Source organism: Phascolarctos cinereus, unplaced genomic scaffold (assembly GCF_003287225.1).
Source record: "Phascolarctos cinereus isolate Bilbo 61053 unplaced genomic scaffold, phaCin_HiC Scaffold_3;HRSCAF=262, whole genome shotgun sequence".
In the NCBI taxonomy this organism is placed as follows: domain Eukaryota; kingdom Metazoa; phylum Chordata; class Mammalia; order Diprotodontia; family Phascolarctidae; genus Phascolarctos; species Phascolarctos cinereus.
In genome coordinates, this window is record NW_027555736.1 from 93,153,823 (window position 1) to 93,173,439 (window position 19,617).

A 19,617-nucleotide genomic window follows, 5' to 3' on the forward strand; every position below is an offset into this window, starting at 1 on the left:
CAACACTCTAATTTTAAAAAAAGTTTCACTACTAAAAATTGCAATGAAAATAAGGTAGATATTAATGATAAATGAATACAATGAACACCTTTACATTTGCCTTTTATTACTATAGAAAATAATCATTTCATTTTAACATGCATTTTAGCAAGCATAGAGAGTTAACAGAACTTCTTTTCTTACAGTTTCATTGCTACAGAAATTGTACCTGTAGAAAAAAAAATGGACTATTAACTATAATTATCTTACTATCTTTATACATATGCATGAGCTATGTGACAGCATTTTATGTTGCCCATAAGCTTTTATATTTTTACTCTAGTAATTTGAATAATATAACTCTTTTATTACACTGTTAGCCCCTTTATCATAGCAGTAAAAGATGGAAAAGACATAGTATATAATCCATGTGGAGGTCAGTGACTATACCTAGGATAATGCCTTATACATAGTAGGTATTTAATAAATGTTTGATTGGATTAAATCTATTCTAACCTCTCATTTTGCTGCTACTACTACTACTACTACTACTACTACTACTACTACTACTACTACTACTACCACCACTAAGTACTACTAGGACTACAACTAACTAACTGACATTTACATAGCATTTACTATGTTCCGAGTACTGTACTAAGCACTTAACAATAACCTCATTTGATTCTCACAACAACTTTGGGAGGTAGGTGACTGTAATTTTACAGGTGAGGAATCTTAGACAAATAGTGTTTAAATGACTTTTCTAGGGTCACACAGCTAGTAAAATAAGGCTGGATTTGACCTCATGTCTCCTTGACTACAAGCCCAATTTCTATCCACTGTGTTACCTAGTAGCAAGGATTTTGCATCCTTCAAAGCATTTAGTTGTGAGTTGTAATTATAGTAGGTATTTACTAAATGCTTTTTTTTTACAATATCTTAAAGTATAATTATAGATAATTGGGTTTGCTAAGGTTGCAAATTTGCCTTGTACTCCATCTGGGAAGAAAGTAATATGGACAGAGAAGCATTGCTGAATTGAAGCCACTGTTGTGAGAAGAGAAAAGGGTACTGGATGTTTTATAAGAGCTGATTTTTAAGTTTTGGCCTCAAGAGTGTCCAACTAAGGAACTTCCAAAGAGCTTCAAGAATTGCAAGGCCCAGAGCACTAAGAATGGACTTTTTTTTTGTTTATTTCAAAATATTGGCAACTATTTAATATGACATTTGAGACATTAGTTTGGCCACACAGCTGATAGGCTTCAAAGATACTGACAGAACCCATAATTAGTCAATCAAAATATCAAGCATGTATTTAGTACCTACTACATGGCAGGCACAGTGTAAGGTGCTGGTCAAGGAAACACAGGGGTATGGAATGCCTCCAGAATAAAGGGATGTCAAGAATATTTTGAGAAAAAGTGGAAATAAGCCTATTTTTGCATTAAAAATACCTCAGGTAATAAGTGCATTTGATACATAATTTTGTACTTAATGTTTTAGAGAGGAAAATATTGCTAGCCTCAAAATACTATCCTAGAACCCTTATGCACTTTGTGTGCTGAATATCAGGATTCTGTAGAACACCATTTGGGAAACCGAATTTGAGCACAATACTGCATATTCTCTAAAGCTCCTGACATTCTAAGTTCATTCATCTTTCTGTGCCTCAGTTTCTCATCTGTACAAGGAGACTTGAATTAGGTGATTTCTAAGGTTGTTCCTCTCTCTAAACTCTATGATTCTCTACTCCTTTGAAGTACATTAGGTAGAGACCTACTTAAATAATTGTAATTTCATGAAGGTAGAATCTCAGGGTCAAACTCTGACCTTTCCATGGACTTTTATTGGATGACACAATATCAACCAACATGTCTTTAAAACTTCAATTTTCCTAAACTATTGTCTCATGAAATATTTTACATGTAAGCTAAAGGTAATATGAGAAGGCTACTGAAAGAAATCTATTTCAAACTAGATTTTCTGGTCAGCATATTATAGATAAGCTTCTTTATACTTCATATCCCTCTTGGTTCACAATAAAAATACTTACATTTGTCCATCTGAAGTTTCTACAGTGATCGTTGATGCTCCTACTTTGGGCAGGGTTGGATTGATCATATTGTTGTCCCAAAGAAATTTAACTCTTTGAAGTGTTCCAACATTGAAATCTGAATCAATCTCATTAGTATGTGTAGAACCTGGTTGTAGTTTCCCCCTTGGAATAGAAGTAGAAAACAAATTCAAGTATGGGAATCTCTACATCTTTACTTACAAAATCTATACATGATATATATTTTACTAATTAAATTGTGTTAGCAATGTATTAAACAAAAGCAAAAATTCACAAACAGGGTTATAATTTATGCTCCACATGCCTCATAGCATATTTTGGTCACAACTTGCTCCAATAATTTAATAAGTGATGACCTCATTAAATCTCTTTCCTCTATCTGTTGTGTTAGCAGCATAATTATTTACTGCTTATAAATTAAACACCTGGTGACAAGACCAAAAAAAATCATTTTATGAAATAAAAATAAATGATTTGCCCAGTAAAAAGAAATGCACCAAAGTTAAAACCCAAATTCTGAAGTCAATTTCAGTATGCACAATGCAAAAGGGAGTCTTGTGACTAATTTCATAAAATACATATCTCAGTACTAAGTCAATTTTCATAGCAATGAAAATGTAACCAAAATTTGAGCAAAATTCATTTATATAATGTAATAATTCCAATGTTTAAGATATATGATAATATTGAACTCACTTATAAATATCATATTGCCTGCTGTTTCCATTACTTCCAAACAAAGAAACTATTGCTTTTCCAGTAACCTTGGTTCCAGACAATGTGACAGTTATCTTATACCTCCAACCTACAGAGAAAATTAGAAATAAAAATATGAAGAAATAAATGTATTCAATATACAAATATAAATATATAAATAGAAAGAAATAGAGATTTCAGTAAAACTTAATTTAGATGGCACTAATGTAAAATATATGATAATTTAATTATACCATGAATGATTCTTATTGGATGCAAAGTTTTAAGTAATTCTTTTTTTTTTTCAAATTTTCACTTCTTACTAATAAAATGAATTCAAACTAATATTAACAATCAACTTCATCATTCAATCTACTGTGGTCTTGCACAAAGTCACACAGTTAATTAGTGACAAAACTAGCGTAAGACTTGAGGTCTGTTGACACTTTGCCCAATATTTTTTATCACTCTCCTGTTTCTTATATTTTATTGCCACATATTTATGACTGACTTGAGATTTCTGCTTCCTTAAAACAGCATTTCTTTTTAAATAGTCTATGATTGATATTTTTCATTAAATTAATTTTTCCTCTGACTAAAGCTGAAATTTTTCCAAATTTGTAAATTTTATATCAAAAAAAAGTTATTTTGTTTATGGTTACTTCATCAACTTAGAGAACATTGTCATGATGGTTGACAACTTATGAAATGCTTTTCTCACAAAAAAACTTTGTGAAAGGGTGTTTTGATCCCCATATTTTAGATGAGAAAGCCAAGGCTTTGAAAGTATGAGTTATTTGACAAAAGTCGCATATTGATATGAGCATCGAGCAGAGCCTGGAATTCAACCTTGCTTTATATTGTGACTTTAAGCCCAGTAATCTTCCAAGTATATAGTATTATTTTAATGTCATAAATTCAGAGCTGGAAGGGACTTTAGAAGCCATGTAGTCTAACACTCTCATTTACCATATGAGGAAACCAAGTCAGAGAGATTAAGAGATTTATCCAGAATCATAGAGCTAAGAGGAATTAAAAGTGGGATTGAACCCAGGTCTTCTAATTTTGAGTTCCTCACTCTGCCACACTATCTCAACATGGATCATCTACACAACACTATAATCCTGCTGGGTCAATGTGAGGGCAAAATTGTGAAGTGAAGGTGTCTTCCACAATTTTATCCTCTTGGTTCTATATCCGCTCCTCTCTTTTTTCATTTTTAGCCAGAGCACATAAAAATGATGTCACATTCTACTATATAAAGCTATTGCCAGATTCTTTATATACTTTCGGCTATGAACAAGCTACTATTTCACCTTATAGAGTTGATCTTTCAACATTTATTGGGTAAGCAGCATAAAAAAAACCTGACTGTCCAAACTGTTGTTTTTTTAACATTCACAAAAGAAAACATGAGTGTGTGTTTAAGGACCCTGAGGCATATTCCAATATCGCACCTATAGAATCTAGGAAATATATTTTATGAAACCTCTGGATATTTGGAAAGCTGTTTCAAGAATAGTTGGAAAACAGAGGTCCATTACTATATCCAACATGCTGTGCAGTCATCCAGATTTCTCAGGCCAGGAAAAATATACTACCTCCTCTAAACTGGCCATCAGTATGCAGCAGTCATCTCCTAAATATGATAACTCATTTTCTTTTTCTGTATGTACTGGAGGAAGTCTTTCCAACAAGCAATAACAATTTCACAGAGCTTTCAAAACTTACGGGCAAAATTACTAGCATCCCCAGTGTTGAGATAAAAGACCTGTCCCACTGAGGTCGTTTTACCAGCAAATCTGTCAGCATAGTGGCCCATCTGTGGACACCCTCCAGATGGACAAGGGAAGCACTTATTCTGATGAAAATAAATAAATGGTTAATGAGTACATGTTATCTTTCCAGTTTTTCCTCCCTACACTCACCTCATCCATTCAATTACCTAAAAAGCAAATACAATTCTGGTACCTTCATAACAGTTGAAAAAAATATAAGGAGGAGTTATCCTATCCTCCAGACCAAGTCTGCAAAATCTAATAAATGTTTCTTGAACTGGTAGGTTAAAGTGAATGATGAAGGCAATTTTCAACAAATGTGTACTAATGGGTGTTAGCATAACCTAACAACAGAATATGGAATTATGACCTTCGCTTCCCGCACCCAATGATCATAGATGGCATTTATATAGCACATAAAGATTGCCAAGCACTATGGACGTGCCATTTCCTTTGGTCCTTACAACAAAACCCATAAGATAGGTGTGATTATTATCTCCATTTTACAGATGAAGAAACTGAAGCCAAGAGCGATTAAATTGGCCTAGGGTCCCATCACTTGTATCTTTCTGAGGCAGAATTGAAACTTGGGTGTTTCTAACACCAATTCCAGTGCAGTGTCTACTGTGTCATAACTACCAACTAGAACTCAAGTTGTTTTTCCTTGTTAAATGACATTCAACATTGGTCATTTTTAGAATGAACACTTGTAAGAACTAAAGAAAAGCTGCTTTTAAAAGTAATTGGGTGAATCTTATCAATATTTGTGTCCAAGATCACAACACAGTAATGCTGTACTAGATACCTGAGCAAACCTTTTTTTTCCTTTATAAGGAATCTAAAGCTCGGTGTGTACTATGCTACAATACTGGACAAAATTGAAAAATCCAATCTGTTACTAGGATATTTACATAATCCATAGTTTTGATAAACTTTCTGAATTTAATTACATTTTTCAAAGCAGATAGACATTAGCTTCCAAAGAAAGTTTCTAAAATGAACTTAATGAAACAAATACTTAACCAGTGCCTATAAAGGAATGGAAGGATGAGGCAATCACTAGCATAATTTAAACAAAAGTGAAAATTTCAGTATTTCCCCTGAAAAATGCTAATATCATTGTGTGAGATTATGTGATTTTAGGTAGAATCATGTAGCAATATTGATTCAATATGTAGCATATATGGAAGATGATACTAGAAATTGATAAATGCTAGAGCTGGAAGGGACTTAGAGAAATCTGGCCCACTTTCCTCATTTTCCAGATAAATGAATTGGAGCCCTAGAGACAATGCTGTAGGTCACATAGTGTCAGTATAGGACTAGAACTCAGGTCATCTAATTTCTGGTTCAGTACTCTTTACAGTATATCACTATGTTCTTATCTATTCTACAGAGATTTGGGGGATGACAGATTTGGGTATACTCCATCTACTTGGTCTCAAGGATTGAAGGAATTGAAGGCATTTATTTTGGAGAAAAGTGGAAACAGGAGCCACTTAATAGCTATCTCAAACTGTTAAATGAAAGGGATTAAAAATTTCTTATTAAGTCCCAGTAGACAGAACCAGAAATTATGGGTAGTAAAGGGGCTACATGACAGTAAAAAAACTTATTAACAATTCAAATTTCCATTAGTTCAAAGGGCTGGTGATGAGTCCCCCTTGATGGAGGACTTTAATATCCCCTGGATGGTCACTTATCAGGCATGTTGTAATAAAGATTTCTTTCAAGTATAGTTTTCATCAAATGGCCTCTAATGGTTCTTGTTCCTTCCAAGTCTGTTACTCTGTGTAGAGAAATACCTTTTTTCTTGTTCTTAACATGTGATTTCAATCATAAGAAAGTTTATGGTAAGGAAATTTCCTCTATCCAAGCAGTTCATCACCTTTCCAGAGCACTGGGAAGTTAAGCTACCTGACCAAGATCAAGACAGTGCAAGGGGTAGGAAGAGAACCCAACTTTTATGGACTTGGAACCCAACTTCTGTATGCTATATGCAATGCTGATTCGCGTGGCTACAATAACTTACTGCCTCAAAATCTTTGTAAGAAGCACAGGGGTATCCAGAAAAGCCATCTGGGTTGAGGATGCTATCTGCATAATACTTGTAACTTCGCAGGTGATTACATGCTGCAAAATTACGAGTTCCTGTGAAAGTAGATGGGATCATACAGAAGGGACACTGTGTTATTTATTTGAATCCAACATTAAAATTGGAAATTTATGACATTTAAATAAGTCATAGATTTCATAGACCATGGTCAAAGTTTAAGGACATATCATTCTTTTTAAAAACTGTAATTTATAATTTTGATACATTCAGCTATCACTAGGACTATCAGATCACACTGTCAGATCACACTTATCATTTCAGCAATATACAGAGCTCCTGGGAAGGCAGCTTCTCTACCAGTGGTGATTGGCATATTCTCTTCAACTTAGAGAGAAAACTGGGCTACCAAGAGGGTCAGTGACTTGCCTAGCATCAAATAAACAGTACTTGTCAGAGGCAGGATTCACCCAAGGTCTCCCTTCTCTGAGATTAGCTCTCTAACCACTAGACCACTCTGGCTTTAAAAAGGAGTTAATGGTTACACAATGGGGCCAAATGTACATGAGTGGGGGGAATTTATTTTGAGGCATAATGGATATGTTTGAGTTCTATAACTTATTAAAGGACAAGCTAGACTGACCGAATGAGAATCTTTCACAAATCCATTTCCTGTCATAACTACCTATCTCCACTCTAGAAGGGAGGTCTCATACAACAGTAGAGTACTATGGAACAGACTTTAAAATCCATAGGTTCATAGAATAATAAGGCAAGGAGTTTGCAAGACACCTTGACAGGTTTGGCAAGATGGTAATATGCATTTTGCTAAGAACTTTTGTTATATGCTGACTGGATTTACCCTCCCAGATTCCATTTATATCTACAATCTCAGAAAGGATATTCTTCTGACATCCAGGCATTTCCTCTCCTCCATTTGGAAAGAAATCAAGGTGTCCCACAAGCTGACTCATTCCAAAACCTAAGACATTTGAAACAAGTGTTAAGTGGATTTGAAGGCATTGCCAAAACTTAATTATGGCTGGTCATAGTTGCAAGAGTTGAGGAGAAAGGCTTACCCAGGTTAGGGATGATAGGAGCAGCATCTGTGTGAATGACATCAACAAACAAAGCATCACTGGGATCCAATCGAACTTCTTCAGGGGTCCCTTCAAAGCAAGGTTCAGCAGGGTCTAATCCTGGAAGAAATATTGTTACATTTTTGTTATATTCTTTTAACTTATATAACATAAGCCATTGTCAAGTGGTGGCTATGACATGGTGTAATTGCCAAATAAAAAGACATGGGCTCTATTCCTCCTTTTGATGTGCAATCTGACACAATAGATGGGTCACCCTGGGCAAGTAACTTAACCTTTCTATGTTTCAGGTAATTCTCTAAGACTATAAAGTACTGACCTGAATTGGTCACTCCACGTCCAAGAATTCACCATATCAATGAAATCACAGTTCTAGTCCTTACCCCCAAGAACTGTTATAGAAAAGGTCTGTAGAAATATTCACTTTAATTTGTATGTTATATGATGATAATAATAACATAATACTTCACAATTAAGTAGTGCTTGAGTGTATATAATACATTTCCCTCACAAAATTCCTTTAAGATACATAATTTGAGTAATTATTATCTCCTTTCTGAAGATGAGGATACTGAGGCCAAGAAGGTTAAGTGAGTTGCCCCAAGATCTTACTTGTGTATGTATATGGATAATTGTGGGGAAAGATTGTTTGAATTTCTTATTATTTTTAGAATATCATTGTCGCTTTTATTGCCATCTAAGTTATAAAAAAGGACTTTTCTGAGTGTCACAGATATTACCACTAGGTTTCAATTCATAGAAGGCAGGGATAACCAGTTTGAGAACCCTCAATCATTGAATCACACTATGGGAATATTAAGCTTGAGGGAAATAGAAGGATGGGTTACTTTTAGCCTACCAAGAGAAGTTAAAATTTTGTGAAGAATTTCTTACTTTGATCTAAACCCTCTGAAAATGCCAGGTAATTTTTTTTTCTAAATACCCCTACTTGGCTGTTAAAATAAAAATGCAGAATAAAGATTCTTCAAAGAATCTGTAAGTTTTGCTGGTTAGTTTAACAGAGCCATGATGTCAGAGATGAAAAGAAAGGAAGTGAGAAAAGTCTAAAATAACTTTTTAGTCAATGTTCCCCCCAAATTTCATCTCATGTCAAGGATAAGATTATCTTTGTGAGGTAAAATAACCAAATTATCCCAGGGCAGGAAATATCATGAGATCCAGTCTCTCTTCCACAAAATACAAAATTTTATATACATATTCACTACATGTTGCTCATAGCAGGCAAAATGAACAAGCATTCTAATATTTTACATGACATTTAAAAGACCACCAAGTTCCCATCATGTTCATCCTCATGTCTCAATTATATTATGATAATATTAGCACAATGTTGCAGATTTCACCATTTTAATCCTACCTGTGATTCGTCCAATGAGACCATTTGACCTTCTCCCAGCCTCTCCACCAATGTGGGATCCCAGACTGTGACCAATGATGTGGACATTGGAAGGAGAGTATCCAAGCTCAGTCTGATGAGAGAAAACGCCTTCAGAAAAGGCTAGGTTGGTATTAGTGACATGTTCATGCCAAACTCCTTGACAGTCTTTATTGAGAGTGACTTCTCACTTCCCTTCAACAGAGAAATGATATTTCTAACTTTTCAGGGAGGGCAAATAACAAAGTATTAATGATTTATGACTTTTATTCTGTACTTCTTGTCTTAAGTAACATGTCTTTATGATTCTTTGGTCTTGTTTTTGAGAAGGGGAAAATCTGATACTAAATCTACCATGTAGAATTGTTAGAAGCTTCCCAAAGCAAAGATTTGGAATAAGAAGTGATAATGAAGAAATTACCCAGCCATCTACAGTTTGAGCTTAAGATATTTCTTGTGTCTTTTGGTGATAAGGTATATTGATCATAGTATCATAGATTCAGTGGTGAAAGGGCCCTTGGAAGTCATCCAGTTCAGCCTTTTCCATATTAAGAAATGGAAACCCAGGAGATTGATTAGCCAAAGCTCACAGAAGGTAATTAGGTAGTAGAGCTGGCATTTGAACCCACATTCTCAGACCCTGAATCAAGAGTTCTTCTACTGCGCCTCACTGCTTCCCAACATTTCTCAAAAGCTGATATTAACACATGCACAAATAACTTGACCCTTGACAACTATCTAGGCAGTGTAATATTAGAAACTAGCAAAATTCAGTCAACCAACTAAGTGAAAATCACTTGTAGTAGATTAGGGGGTGGGCCAAATCAATCTAATTGCCTAATTTTTTTTCATAAAATTGAATTGAGCATGGAATTTAGTCAAAATGGAAAAAAAAGTCTGTGTTCAAAATAACACTAATAACAGCATTCATATAGTGCTTTAAAGTTTGCAAAGCTCTTAACAAATACTGTCTCATTTTGTCTGCACAGCAACCTAGGAAGTAGATGCCATTATTACTCACATTTTGCAGGCTAGGAAACTGTGTCAGAGAGCAGTTAAGTGACTTTCCCAGGGTCACACAGCCAGTATGTATCTGAGGACAGATTTGAATTCGATCTTCCTAACACAAGATGTAGCACTATGTCTACTGAGCTACCTTCATCATTCTTTGCAGACATACTACTGTTCCCTTCTGGTCAACCAAAAAAAACCTAAAAGCTCTTTATAGAAAGGTGGACGATGACTTCTAGCGATTGTATGAACACAGTATTCAGAGGACAATGAATAGAGAGTATGAGATAACATGAAAACACCTAGTTACCTTGAGATAATCCACAAAATAGGCCATTTCAGCCCCTACCACTCGAACATTTTGTGAGGCTTGGGTATATAAAGTCCGTGAACCCTTTTTCCAGTCCACACAGATGCAGTTTGCCTCTTCTACTTGAAACAAATTCTAGAAGAAATACAACAGAAATAGTCTAATCATCAAGAGAGTGTTAGAACACCCATATTTTAAAAATTATTTTACTTATCACTAATAAGCTTAATGAACTCCATTTTCTATATGGTCTATTAAAGATCTTAAGAACTATGAAGAAATACATCAATTAATAATAATAAATACATTTCAGGATAGTGAAATATTGGATTACTACTCTTTGACATTTAACATTCCCAACTATTAATCTGACATTGCTGAAAACTGGTATCTAAAGGGCATCAAACACTCTACTGAGGGGTTCCGTTGTAGCATGTTGGCAAAATGTGTATCATAGAAAACTATAGGAAATATGATATACAACGCATTGCTATTATTAAGCAATATCCGGGATTTGTCTTTGTACAAACTTTTCTCCTACTAGGCCCTTTACAGATGAGTATAATGGATAATTGGAAAAGTTTGTTTTAAAATACTGTTTTTAAAGAAACTAAAGGGATTTCTTGACTAACCCATATAATTATCTTTATAGCTATATCATTAAAATGGTATTTCCCATAAAAATAATATCCTGCAGATATATAGATCAAACCTTGGGCCCTTCTAGGCATGTGTACCTTCCTATACAGCTAAAACTAGCATGGGGGAAATGGGGCAAATGAGGCCCTGCTCCAGGGAGCTGATATCTGAAGTAGGATGTGAAGTGGATTATGGGATGCAATCCCCTTTGGCTACAGTCCTGTAGTTACAGTCACCTTTCCTGGAGACCAGCTTCCTCTCTCCCCCAAGTCCCAAACCTGGTATGTACAAGTGCTAGGATCGTTTGGGGATGGCAGACAGGTTGCCCACATGAGGAGTAATGGTTTTCCTGTGCCACCATGGCCCTCACACACCCAAATAAATTTGTCACATTTGTCTAGTTATGTCTCTGTTGGTTACTCCTCCTCTCCCATCTTGGCTTCTTCACAGGAAGTTATGTTTTCTGAGAACCCAGGCAATCAATGTAAATGCTTGTTGAATTGAAGTTTGCTAAATGCTTGAAGAGGGAGGCATTGAGGAAGAGAAAATAAAAGATCTCTTAGCTCCTGACAGTCATGTCCCACTAGTAGAGGCGTGAGGCCCTGCTCACTCAAGCAACAAATCAGAGAACACCTAGAGAAGAACCCTTGAGGAGGCCCATGCGTGGGGATCCTGCGGGCTTGAGGCCACATGTGGCATTTTGGGTCCTTGGATGCAGCTTATGACTGAGTCCAAGTTTTACTGAACAGATCCTTTAATTAAATGTATTTGTTCTGTGAAGTTTGGATTCAGTCAAAGGGCTGCACTTAAGAATGTATAGGGCCACATATGGCCTTGAGACTGCAGGTGCCTCACCCCCACTAGACATTCATTGGACAGCCTTTCAACCTTCCTCTGCCTCGCTTCAGAAGTCTAGAACACAGACACTTAAGATTTGTCTCATTAGTAGCCTTGCTACCTCAATCAAAAAGCCACTGCTCCTTGAGAATGTAAGGAAAAGTGAGAATTATAATCATTAGAGTATTGCACAAGGAATATTAGCAGTGAAAGGAAACATAAGAATAACATTCGCATATGATATTAACATTTAAAAAGCACTTTACATATGTTAATTTTATTTTGTCATCCCCATTTTATACATGAAGAAATCAAGGCTAAGAGAAGTTAGTTGACTTGTCTAGGGTCACTCAGCTAGTATCGATCTAAGGTAGAATTTGCACTCAGATCATCCTGAATCTAAAGTCAAAGCACTATCCACTGCACCACCCAGATCTCTCAAACTGAGATTATCTAGTCAAACACCTTAGAATAGAATCAGGGGCATCTGTAGTTATCTACTCTAGTCCCTTGATTTTATTGATTAGGAAACCGAAGTCTGACAGGGCAGCTAGGTGGCGCTGTGGACAGAGCATCGGCCCTGAATTCAGGAGGACCTCAGTTCAAATCTGTCCTCAGACACATAACACTTAACTAGCTGTGTGACCCTGGGCAAGTCACTTACCCCATTGCCTAGCTAAAAAAGAAAAAAAGAAAAGAAGGAAAAAAAAGAGGAAACCGAAGTCTGGAGAAACAAAAACTCTCCAAGAGCACACTCTTAGTAAAGAGCAGAGCTGGAATTTAAACCCTAAAACACTAACTACACATCCATTGCTTATCCTCCATGCTCTCTCTCATAACAGTGAAGAAAGTTAGGCCTAGAATTGGCAGATGACTTGGAAAAGGACACACAGCTAATAAATGCTAAATCCAGGATTAGAATTCCGAATCAGTGCTCTTTCCATGCATAATTCCTACCATGTTATAGGAAATGTTGTTCTATGATATTAGAACAAATTGAGGGTACCAACAAATGTTCCTTTGTAGCTTGTATCCCTACTTGTAGGAAAAATGATTTTATAGTGGCTTTCCTTCATTGTTATCTAGATTTTTTCTCTCCAGTTTTCATTTACTTTAGAAAATCAGTAGAGTTCATCATGTGTAAAAGTGTGAAATGAGTAGATTGCAATAGGACAGTTGACATCATCTACATGATTATTTTGTATTGCCCTTCAATTAATTAAATTATAGCAAGTGGCCAGGAGCCATCATGATGGACCTACATATATTCCATAATTAATAAATGTCTAATCAGTAATCCATGAAAATGAATTTAAATGAAGGGATTAGCCATTAGGCTAAAACTCTAGAAATGGGCATAAGCTGTAACTGATTTGGTCTGGGATTTTTGGAGAAGTCAATGATCTTCTCAGCACACAGTAGGCTATCAGTTTATACTTTCTGAATGAATGAGTTAATTAATGCATGTGACCATAACACTATATTTTTTTAGATCCTTGGACTACTGGAAACTGACTGTATTTCATTAAAAGGCAAAATCTCTTAATTCCTTTTTTTTAAATAATTTTTATGATCAGAGGGAAACAATCATTTCTGTGTTTCAAATATTGAAATCAGAAGTAAAGATCAAATGCATGGAAGAGGTGTATATCTTTTGTTTTCAGTGAGAAGTCAATGAGCAGAAATCAAGGCTGATGGAATATTTTTGTCCTATACCAAGTTAAATGTTTCATTTGGGAATTCAAGACTAATGAGAAAACCCTGAAAAAAGACTAAGAGAGTATCTTCAGTGGCAAGATAAGGGTATAATCAAGGGCAAACTGGTAAGGTAGAAAGAACGTTGGTCAGGGAATCAAAAGATCTTGCTGGTTACTTCCCTTACAATCTGGTCATAGGATCTCAAGTAGGAAGCATTAGAGGCAGGATTTGAACCCACTTCCTTTGATTCTAGGTCCCATGCACTTTCTACTACACTTCACTGTTTGTTTTTTTTTTGGAGTGTGAGCATAAGGGATAACATTTGACTGCTCACTTCTCATATGTACAGAAAGAGGACAATAAAACTTGTTCTATTCTCCTCACAGTGTTGTTGGGTTGAAGGGGCTCTGTAAAGATTAGTATAAGAGAATGGGAGGGTGGGAATTACAACTGCTGTTATCTCACCTTGCATATGCTTCTCAACCAGTCTTCTTCACCTTTGTCTATGAAGCCATGAACAACAAATCGAGTTTTTCTGTTCTTGTTGAAATTAGAACTTTTGACAGATACCACATTGTCTGGAAGAATTTCCTGTGTTAAGAAGAGAAAAATTGCTCATCAACCTATTTTCTGACATATGATGCTTTTGACATGAGGGGAAAGACGTCTTCTTTATAGCTACACTGACACTATGGCAAATCACTGCCTAATTGGTAAATATTGCATGACTCAGCCATCACATGGGAAATACAGTGTGAAACATATGCTCTAATAATGATAGTGAGAGCAGGTTAAAGGTGCAAAAATATGACCTAGAAGGAGGAGTTGATCCTTATCTATTATATCTAAGGCAATTATTGATAGTTTAAATGTGAAATATAGATCTTCACCTTGTTTACATAGTTGTTTGAGTGTGGTCTTCCCCATTAGACTTTCAACTCTTTGAGAGCACAGACTGTTTTTTTTTCTTCTTCTGTGTCTTTGGCACTTAGCAAAGAGCCTGGCACATAGTAGGTGCCTAATAAATACTTGTTGACTTGACTAGACTTGTCATAAGACAAACAAGTGACTCCTGGGAAAATTCACATTGAAATAAAATTGGATCTTACTGTTTTTTAAAAACTCCCCAAAGATTCCAACTTTCTTCTCTGGTATACTTTTAGTGAGTAACTAGGAAATATAGACAGCCTATTATTTCCTCTACATAATAAGCACAAGTCACAAATCTTAAAGTAATAGGAAGACTTACTTGATATTTGTTTGGGCTTTCACTGGTATACAGAAGAAAACGTGTGTTGATGTCTTGTGGAGACCAGGGGAGCACTTTAAAGGGTCTTTGTAGAGTGCCAGCCCATGGTTTCTCATCTGTAAAGCATCCAACTCTTGCATAGCAAACTTCATCTCCTGTAATCACCCCAAAAAAGGAACATCTCAGTAGTAAATTGACCTAGAAGACAGTTTTGATGAGGTCTCAGCTACATAGAAGGAGGACTTGTTAAAATAATGTTTCAGCTTTTACTTCCCTCTTCTCAAAATCATTAAATGGTTACAAGGGACATCCAAGTTCTTCTTTCCTAAGCACTAAAGCCACAGTATTTAAAATACTAAGGTGCCTCATGCCTCTCATTGCCCTGGTAAGATCTCCCATCAAATCCATTTTTTTGGTTCCCACCATTTCTGTGCTGGTTCAAATGCAATACATTCCAGGAAAAGCACATTTTAGCCAGTCAATCAACAAAAACACATGTTAAGCACCTACTATGTGACACATACTGTACTAAGTATTGCAAGACACCTTAGTGCTGGATGTGGTGGCCCACACTGTAGTCCCATCTGTGGGGGAGGCTGAACTTGAAGGTTCTGAGCTCAGAATTTCTAAGCTGCAGTGGGACTAACTAGCCTCAATATGTCAAGTTCTTTGGAGCAGGGGCCTACCAGGTTGCCTAGAGGGGGAGTGAAATGACCCAAGTCAGAAACAGAATAAATCAAAGTTTCTATGTTGACCAGTGGTAACTAGATGAGGCCAGTGAGTAGCCCTTGTCCTTCCAACTAGGAGACATAGGGAGACCCAGCCTCAACAAAAAGACACCTTAATTAAATAGAGAATGGTGCAGTAGGATAAATTTTGTTCTTATAATTTGAGTAGGTTTAAATTCCAATCCTGACAATTTGCTTTAAAAAACATAAAGTAACATATAAATGTGATTTGTATTTTTTTTTACTAGCTGTATGACTCTGGACAAGTCACAGCAACTCTGAACCTCAGTTTTCTTACTGCAAAATAGGGATGATAATTATACATAATGGGTTTTGGGGGATTCAGTGAAAGAACATTTATTTCTAGCTGCCTACAGCACCTGTCAGATCAGTCCCTTAAATTCAGCATGATTCCAACTGCACTCCTTCCACCCCAAAAACTGTCCCTCTTTTAGCTTGCCAGTTTCTGTTAATGGCAGCATCACGTTCCCACTCTCTGAATCTGGAAAACCCAAAGTCATTATGTATTTTCTCTCCTTCATCCTCTACATCTAATCAGTTACCAAGTCCTATTTACTTAACCTTTATAGCATCTCTCACATCCTACCTTTCACTTCTACTACCACTACAACCTCCCTCTCTTAAAGCCTTCATCACTTCTCAGTGGGACAATAGCAATACCTTTTAATGGGTCTTTCTGCCTCCAGTCTCTTTATTCTCTCTGTTGTAATCTTGGTAATGTAACCTTTAAAATATAACTCTTATCCAACACCATCAGTGACTACCCACTGTCTAATGGATAGAGTGTAAGGTCATTTTCTTTACTTTTAAAATTCTCTACACTATGATTTCATCCTTCATAGACTTATCTAATTCTAATTCAGTCCCCTTCATATGCTCTTAGTCAACCTAGACTATTAAGCATCCCTCAGTGTCATCCTGTCTGCTTCATATATAGTCATGATTATAGTGAATAGAAGAATGGACTTGGAGTCAGAAAGACTCAGACCCTTAGTCTGAGCTGTGTGACCTTGCAAAGTAATTTAAGTTCCCTGGGCATCATTTAGGAAACTGTAAAATGAGGGAATTGGGCTCGATGGCCTATGAAGTCCCTTCCAGCTCTAGATCTAATTATCCTTTGCTTATGCTTTCCCTTTCCCTCCACTTCCTTTCCTTCAAGCACCAATTCAGGTGCTATTTCCTGACAAAGTCTTCCCTCATTCTGCCAGCTGAAAGTCATTTCCCTATATTCAAATTTCTCATATCACTTTGCTATGATCTCTCTTTTCCCCTTAGTATATTCTACCTTGGAGTAAAGCTATTTGTGGACATGCCTCATCTTCTCCTTCTATTCTAATTCCTTAGGGGAATGAACTGTGTTTTCTCTTTTTTTTCTTTACATACAGTGCTTTGTACATAGTTGGCATTCAGCACATTCCTGTTGAATTATGCTGAAGAGCAAAGCACTGTACAAGTGTGAACCAACATGTTCTTCTAGTCATGTGAGTGGCAGAGATGCTCCCAGCTCTAATCAGTGTTGAACATTCACCTGAGAGCTTAAATTGTATCCAAGACCCAAAAGACTTTGCTCCTTTTACCCAACCAAAACTTTGGCTCAAGAGGCATTCAAGATGGAAGAGATGCAGGCTTAGCCCATGAACAAAAGCAGTTTAGGTTAGAGTAATTCTGGGCTCAAACATTACAATGTCAGTGGGCCCCCCCGAAGAAAAAATATTCAGTGTTGGCAAAGTTACCCAAATTTAAAGATACAACACTATAGCATAAGATAGATATTTGTGGCCATCCTGTGATTCCATGCATGTAGAGACATTATTGTGGGGAATTCCTTCAACAATGCAGATGAACCCCTGCTCTGCAACTTAGTCTTTGCCAGCTACCTAGAGCACAGAGAGGTTAAGTTACTTGCCCACAATCAATGCTGCCAGTATATACCAGGGGTGAGATATGAATCCAGGCTCTCCAAACACATTGACTTGCTTTCTATTCATTACACCAGACAGTTTCTATATAGGAAATAATTCTGAACCATTTCACAGACTGATATACACAAGAGACTTACATGTCCAACACTGACACAGATATGATTTCCTACCTGCCACTGTGTCCAATAGCAGAGAAATTGTCCAAATTAGCAGCATCTAAATAGAGCCAAATATATAGTTGAGTCTTGGTAGAGAAACACAACAAAGACTGTGGTGATTCATGCTCACTTGATTTTTTTTTCAAATATTCAAATATTATTTTGAATAATGTACATAATAAAACAGCAGTGGAAAGATTTCCCTCACTCACCATAAAAGTTCAGGCAAGCTCCATGCACCACTCCAAATAGCCTATAAATGTCCTTTTATAACAAAGTCTTATCTTCTGCTGGTATTGCCATGGGAAAGGAATAAAGAAAAAAACAGAGAGAGAGGCTGCCAAGTGTGTATTTGTAATTTTAATCACAGATAAAACCAGATAGTGCATAAATTTTCCATTATAATTGTAGGCAGGGAAAGAATATAGGTAGGTATAAAATAGCCTTTGTTAATGTGATTACTAGTTACTCAGATTCAACAAACATTTAAAACACTCAACAAACATAGATTGCATGGAGGGGAGTGATATAAAATAAGGCTGGAGAGATAGCTAGGCAGCAGATGGTGGGGGGCTTTGAATCCTGCAGATAAAATAATGAGGAGTTAGTATTTTCTCCTCAATAAAGGATGAGTTTGCATGAAAGCTACTAGTTTCATTTTGTAAATAATGACTTTAAGATGCTTATGGGACATTTAGGAGGAAATATCTAGTAAATAATTAAGTATAAATAGATTTGAGAAACGGTCATTAGGGTTTGATTTATAGATTTGGAGTCAGTCAGCTTTTGTATGAGCAATGAACCCCCATGTTGTAAATCTCGTCTGAAATAAAATCAGTGCCAGGTGCAAAAAGAGCCTACTGGCATTCCAAACCTCTTCTTCAGTTGGAACTTCTGCTAGGGAGGGATTGACTTCAACTTGTGGTAAAAGGTCAAGGGCTTCAGCATTGATTGAAGATGGTCCGTTGAAAACATTATGGAAGTGTCCAGCCCATCTCTCTAAGATCATGTCCTTATCACTAATCAACGTGGCTCCATCAGCACTAAGTAGTTGAGGTACACCATGAACCCATTTTGGTAGACATACAAGCTTGTTGACTAGATTAGTTTTGATTGCAAAACCTACACCAGTTTCACCTGGTTGCAAAAGCTACACCCCTTCACTGTGGCCAGTCCAGAAAAAAATGTGTATCTAGCTCCAACTTCGGTAAGTCAACCTTCATTTGACAGCCTTGTTTCACTCAAGGCTGCTATTTGGATGTGATATCTGCTGAATTCTCTTGCAACAAGAAATATTAGTCTTTCAGGTCTACTGGATTTTGTGTTGTCTGTAAGTATGTGCACATTCCATGTGCAGATGGTTAGCGGAATCGTCTTTACAGACATTTTGTACTTTTTTTGTTTTTTTAACCACAGAATGGGATTCCCTGCCTGCTGCGATAATGAGGCCAGGTTTGGATAAGCAGTCAGCTCTTAGGGCACCTTTTCCAGCCCCTTCCTCACACCAGGAGTAGAGCAGTGCAATCCTTAAAAGACTGCTCAGACACCCAGGGGGCTGTTCTAAAAGGAAGAGATGGGAAAAAAGGTATAAGGTGGAATTGCATTCCAGGTTTGGGGGATAGAGAGTGCAAAGTCATGGAGATGAAAGATGCAGTGCTATCTATGAAAAATAGTAAGAGGTCAGCATGGCTGAACCTTAAAGTTTGGGAAGAGGAGTTATGTGCATCATATGTATAATATTGTGGAAATTTGTTTGCATAATAATGTTTACACATCAAATGCTAGAAAATTAAATGGTCACCTCACAGTGAAGAGTTTTGAATGCCAAATAGAAGAGTTTATATGTGAATGCTATACATAAGAATTTATGTTTTATATTAGAGATAATAAGGAGCCATTAGAGCCATATATACATATATACCCCTATTTATGTGTAAAGGTAGCCATGTCTAGAGCAGGGGCAGG

The 19,617-nt window shown here is 36.5% G+C and overlaps 1 protein-coding gene across 1 annotated transcript; it reads right to left on the reverse strand.

Moving 5' to 3' along the window:
* Positions 1–144: 144 nt before the first annotated feature.
* On the reverse strand, positions 145–17,722 carry LOC110209541 (pancreatic triacylglycerol lipase-like). Its single transcript, XM_020988157.1, has 12 exons — positions 17,665–17,722; positions 14,824–14,978; positions 14,040–14,165; positions 10,401–10,535; positions 9,062–9,173; positions 7,663–7,782; positions 7,446–7,565; positions 6,563–6,681; positions 4,484–4,613; positions 2,753–2,861; positions 2,036–2,200; positions 145–208 (listed from the first exon to the last, which is right to left on the reverse strand). Exons 1-12 carry the CDS (start codon positions 17,708–17,710, stop codon positions 145–147), a joined length of 1,401 nt encoding a protein of 466 aa, XP_020843816.1. The 5' UTR covers positions 17,711–17,722.
* Positions 17,723–19,617: the final 1,895 nt, after the last annotated feature.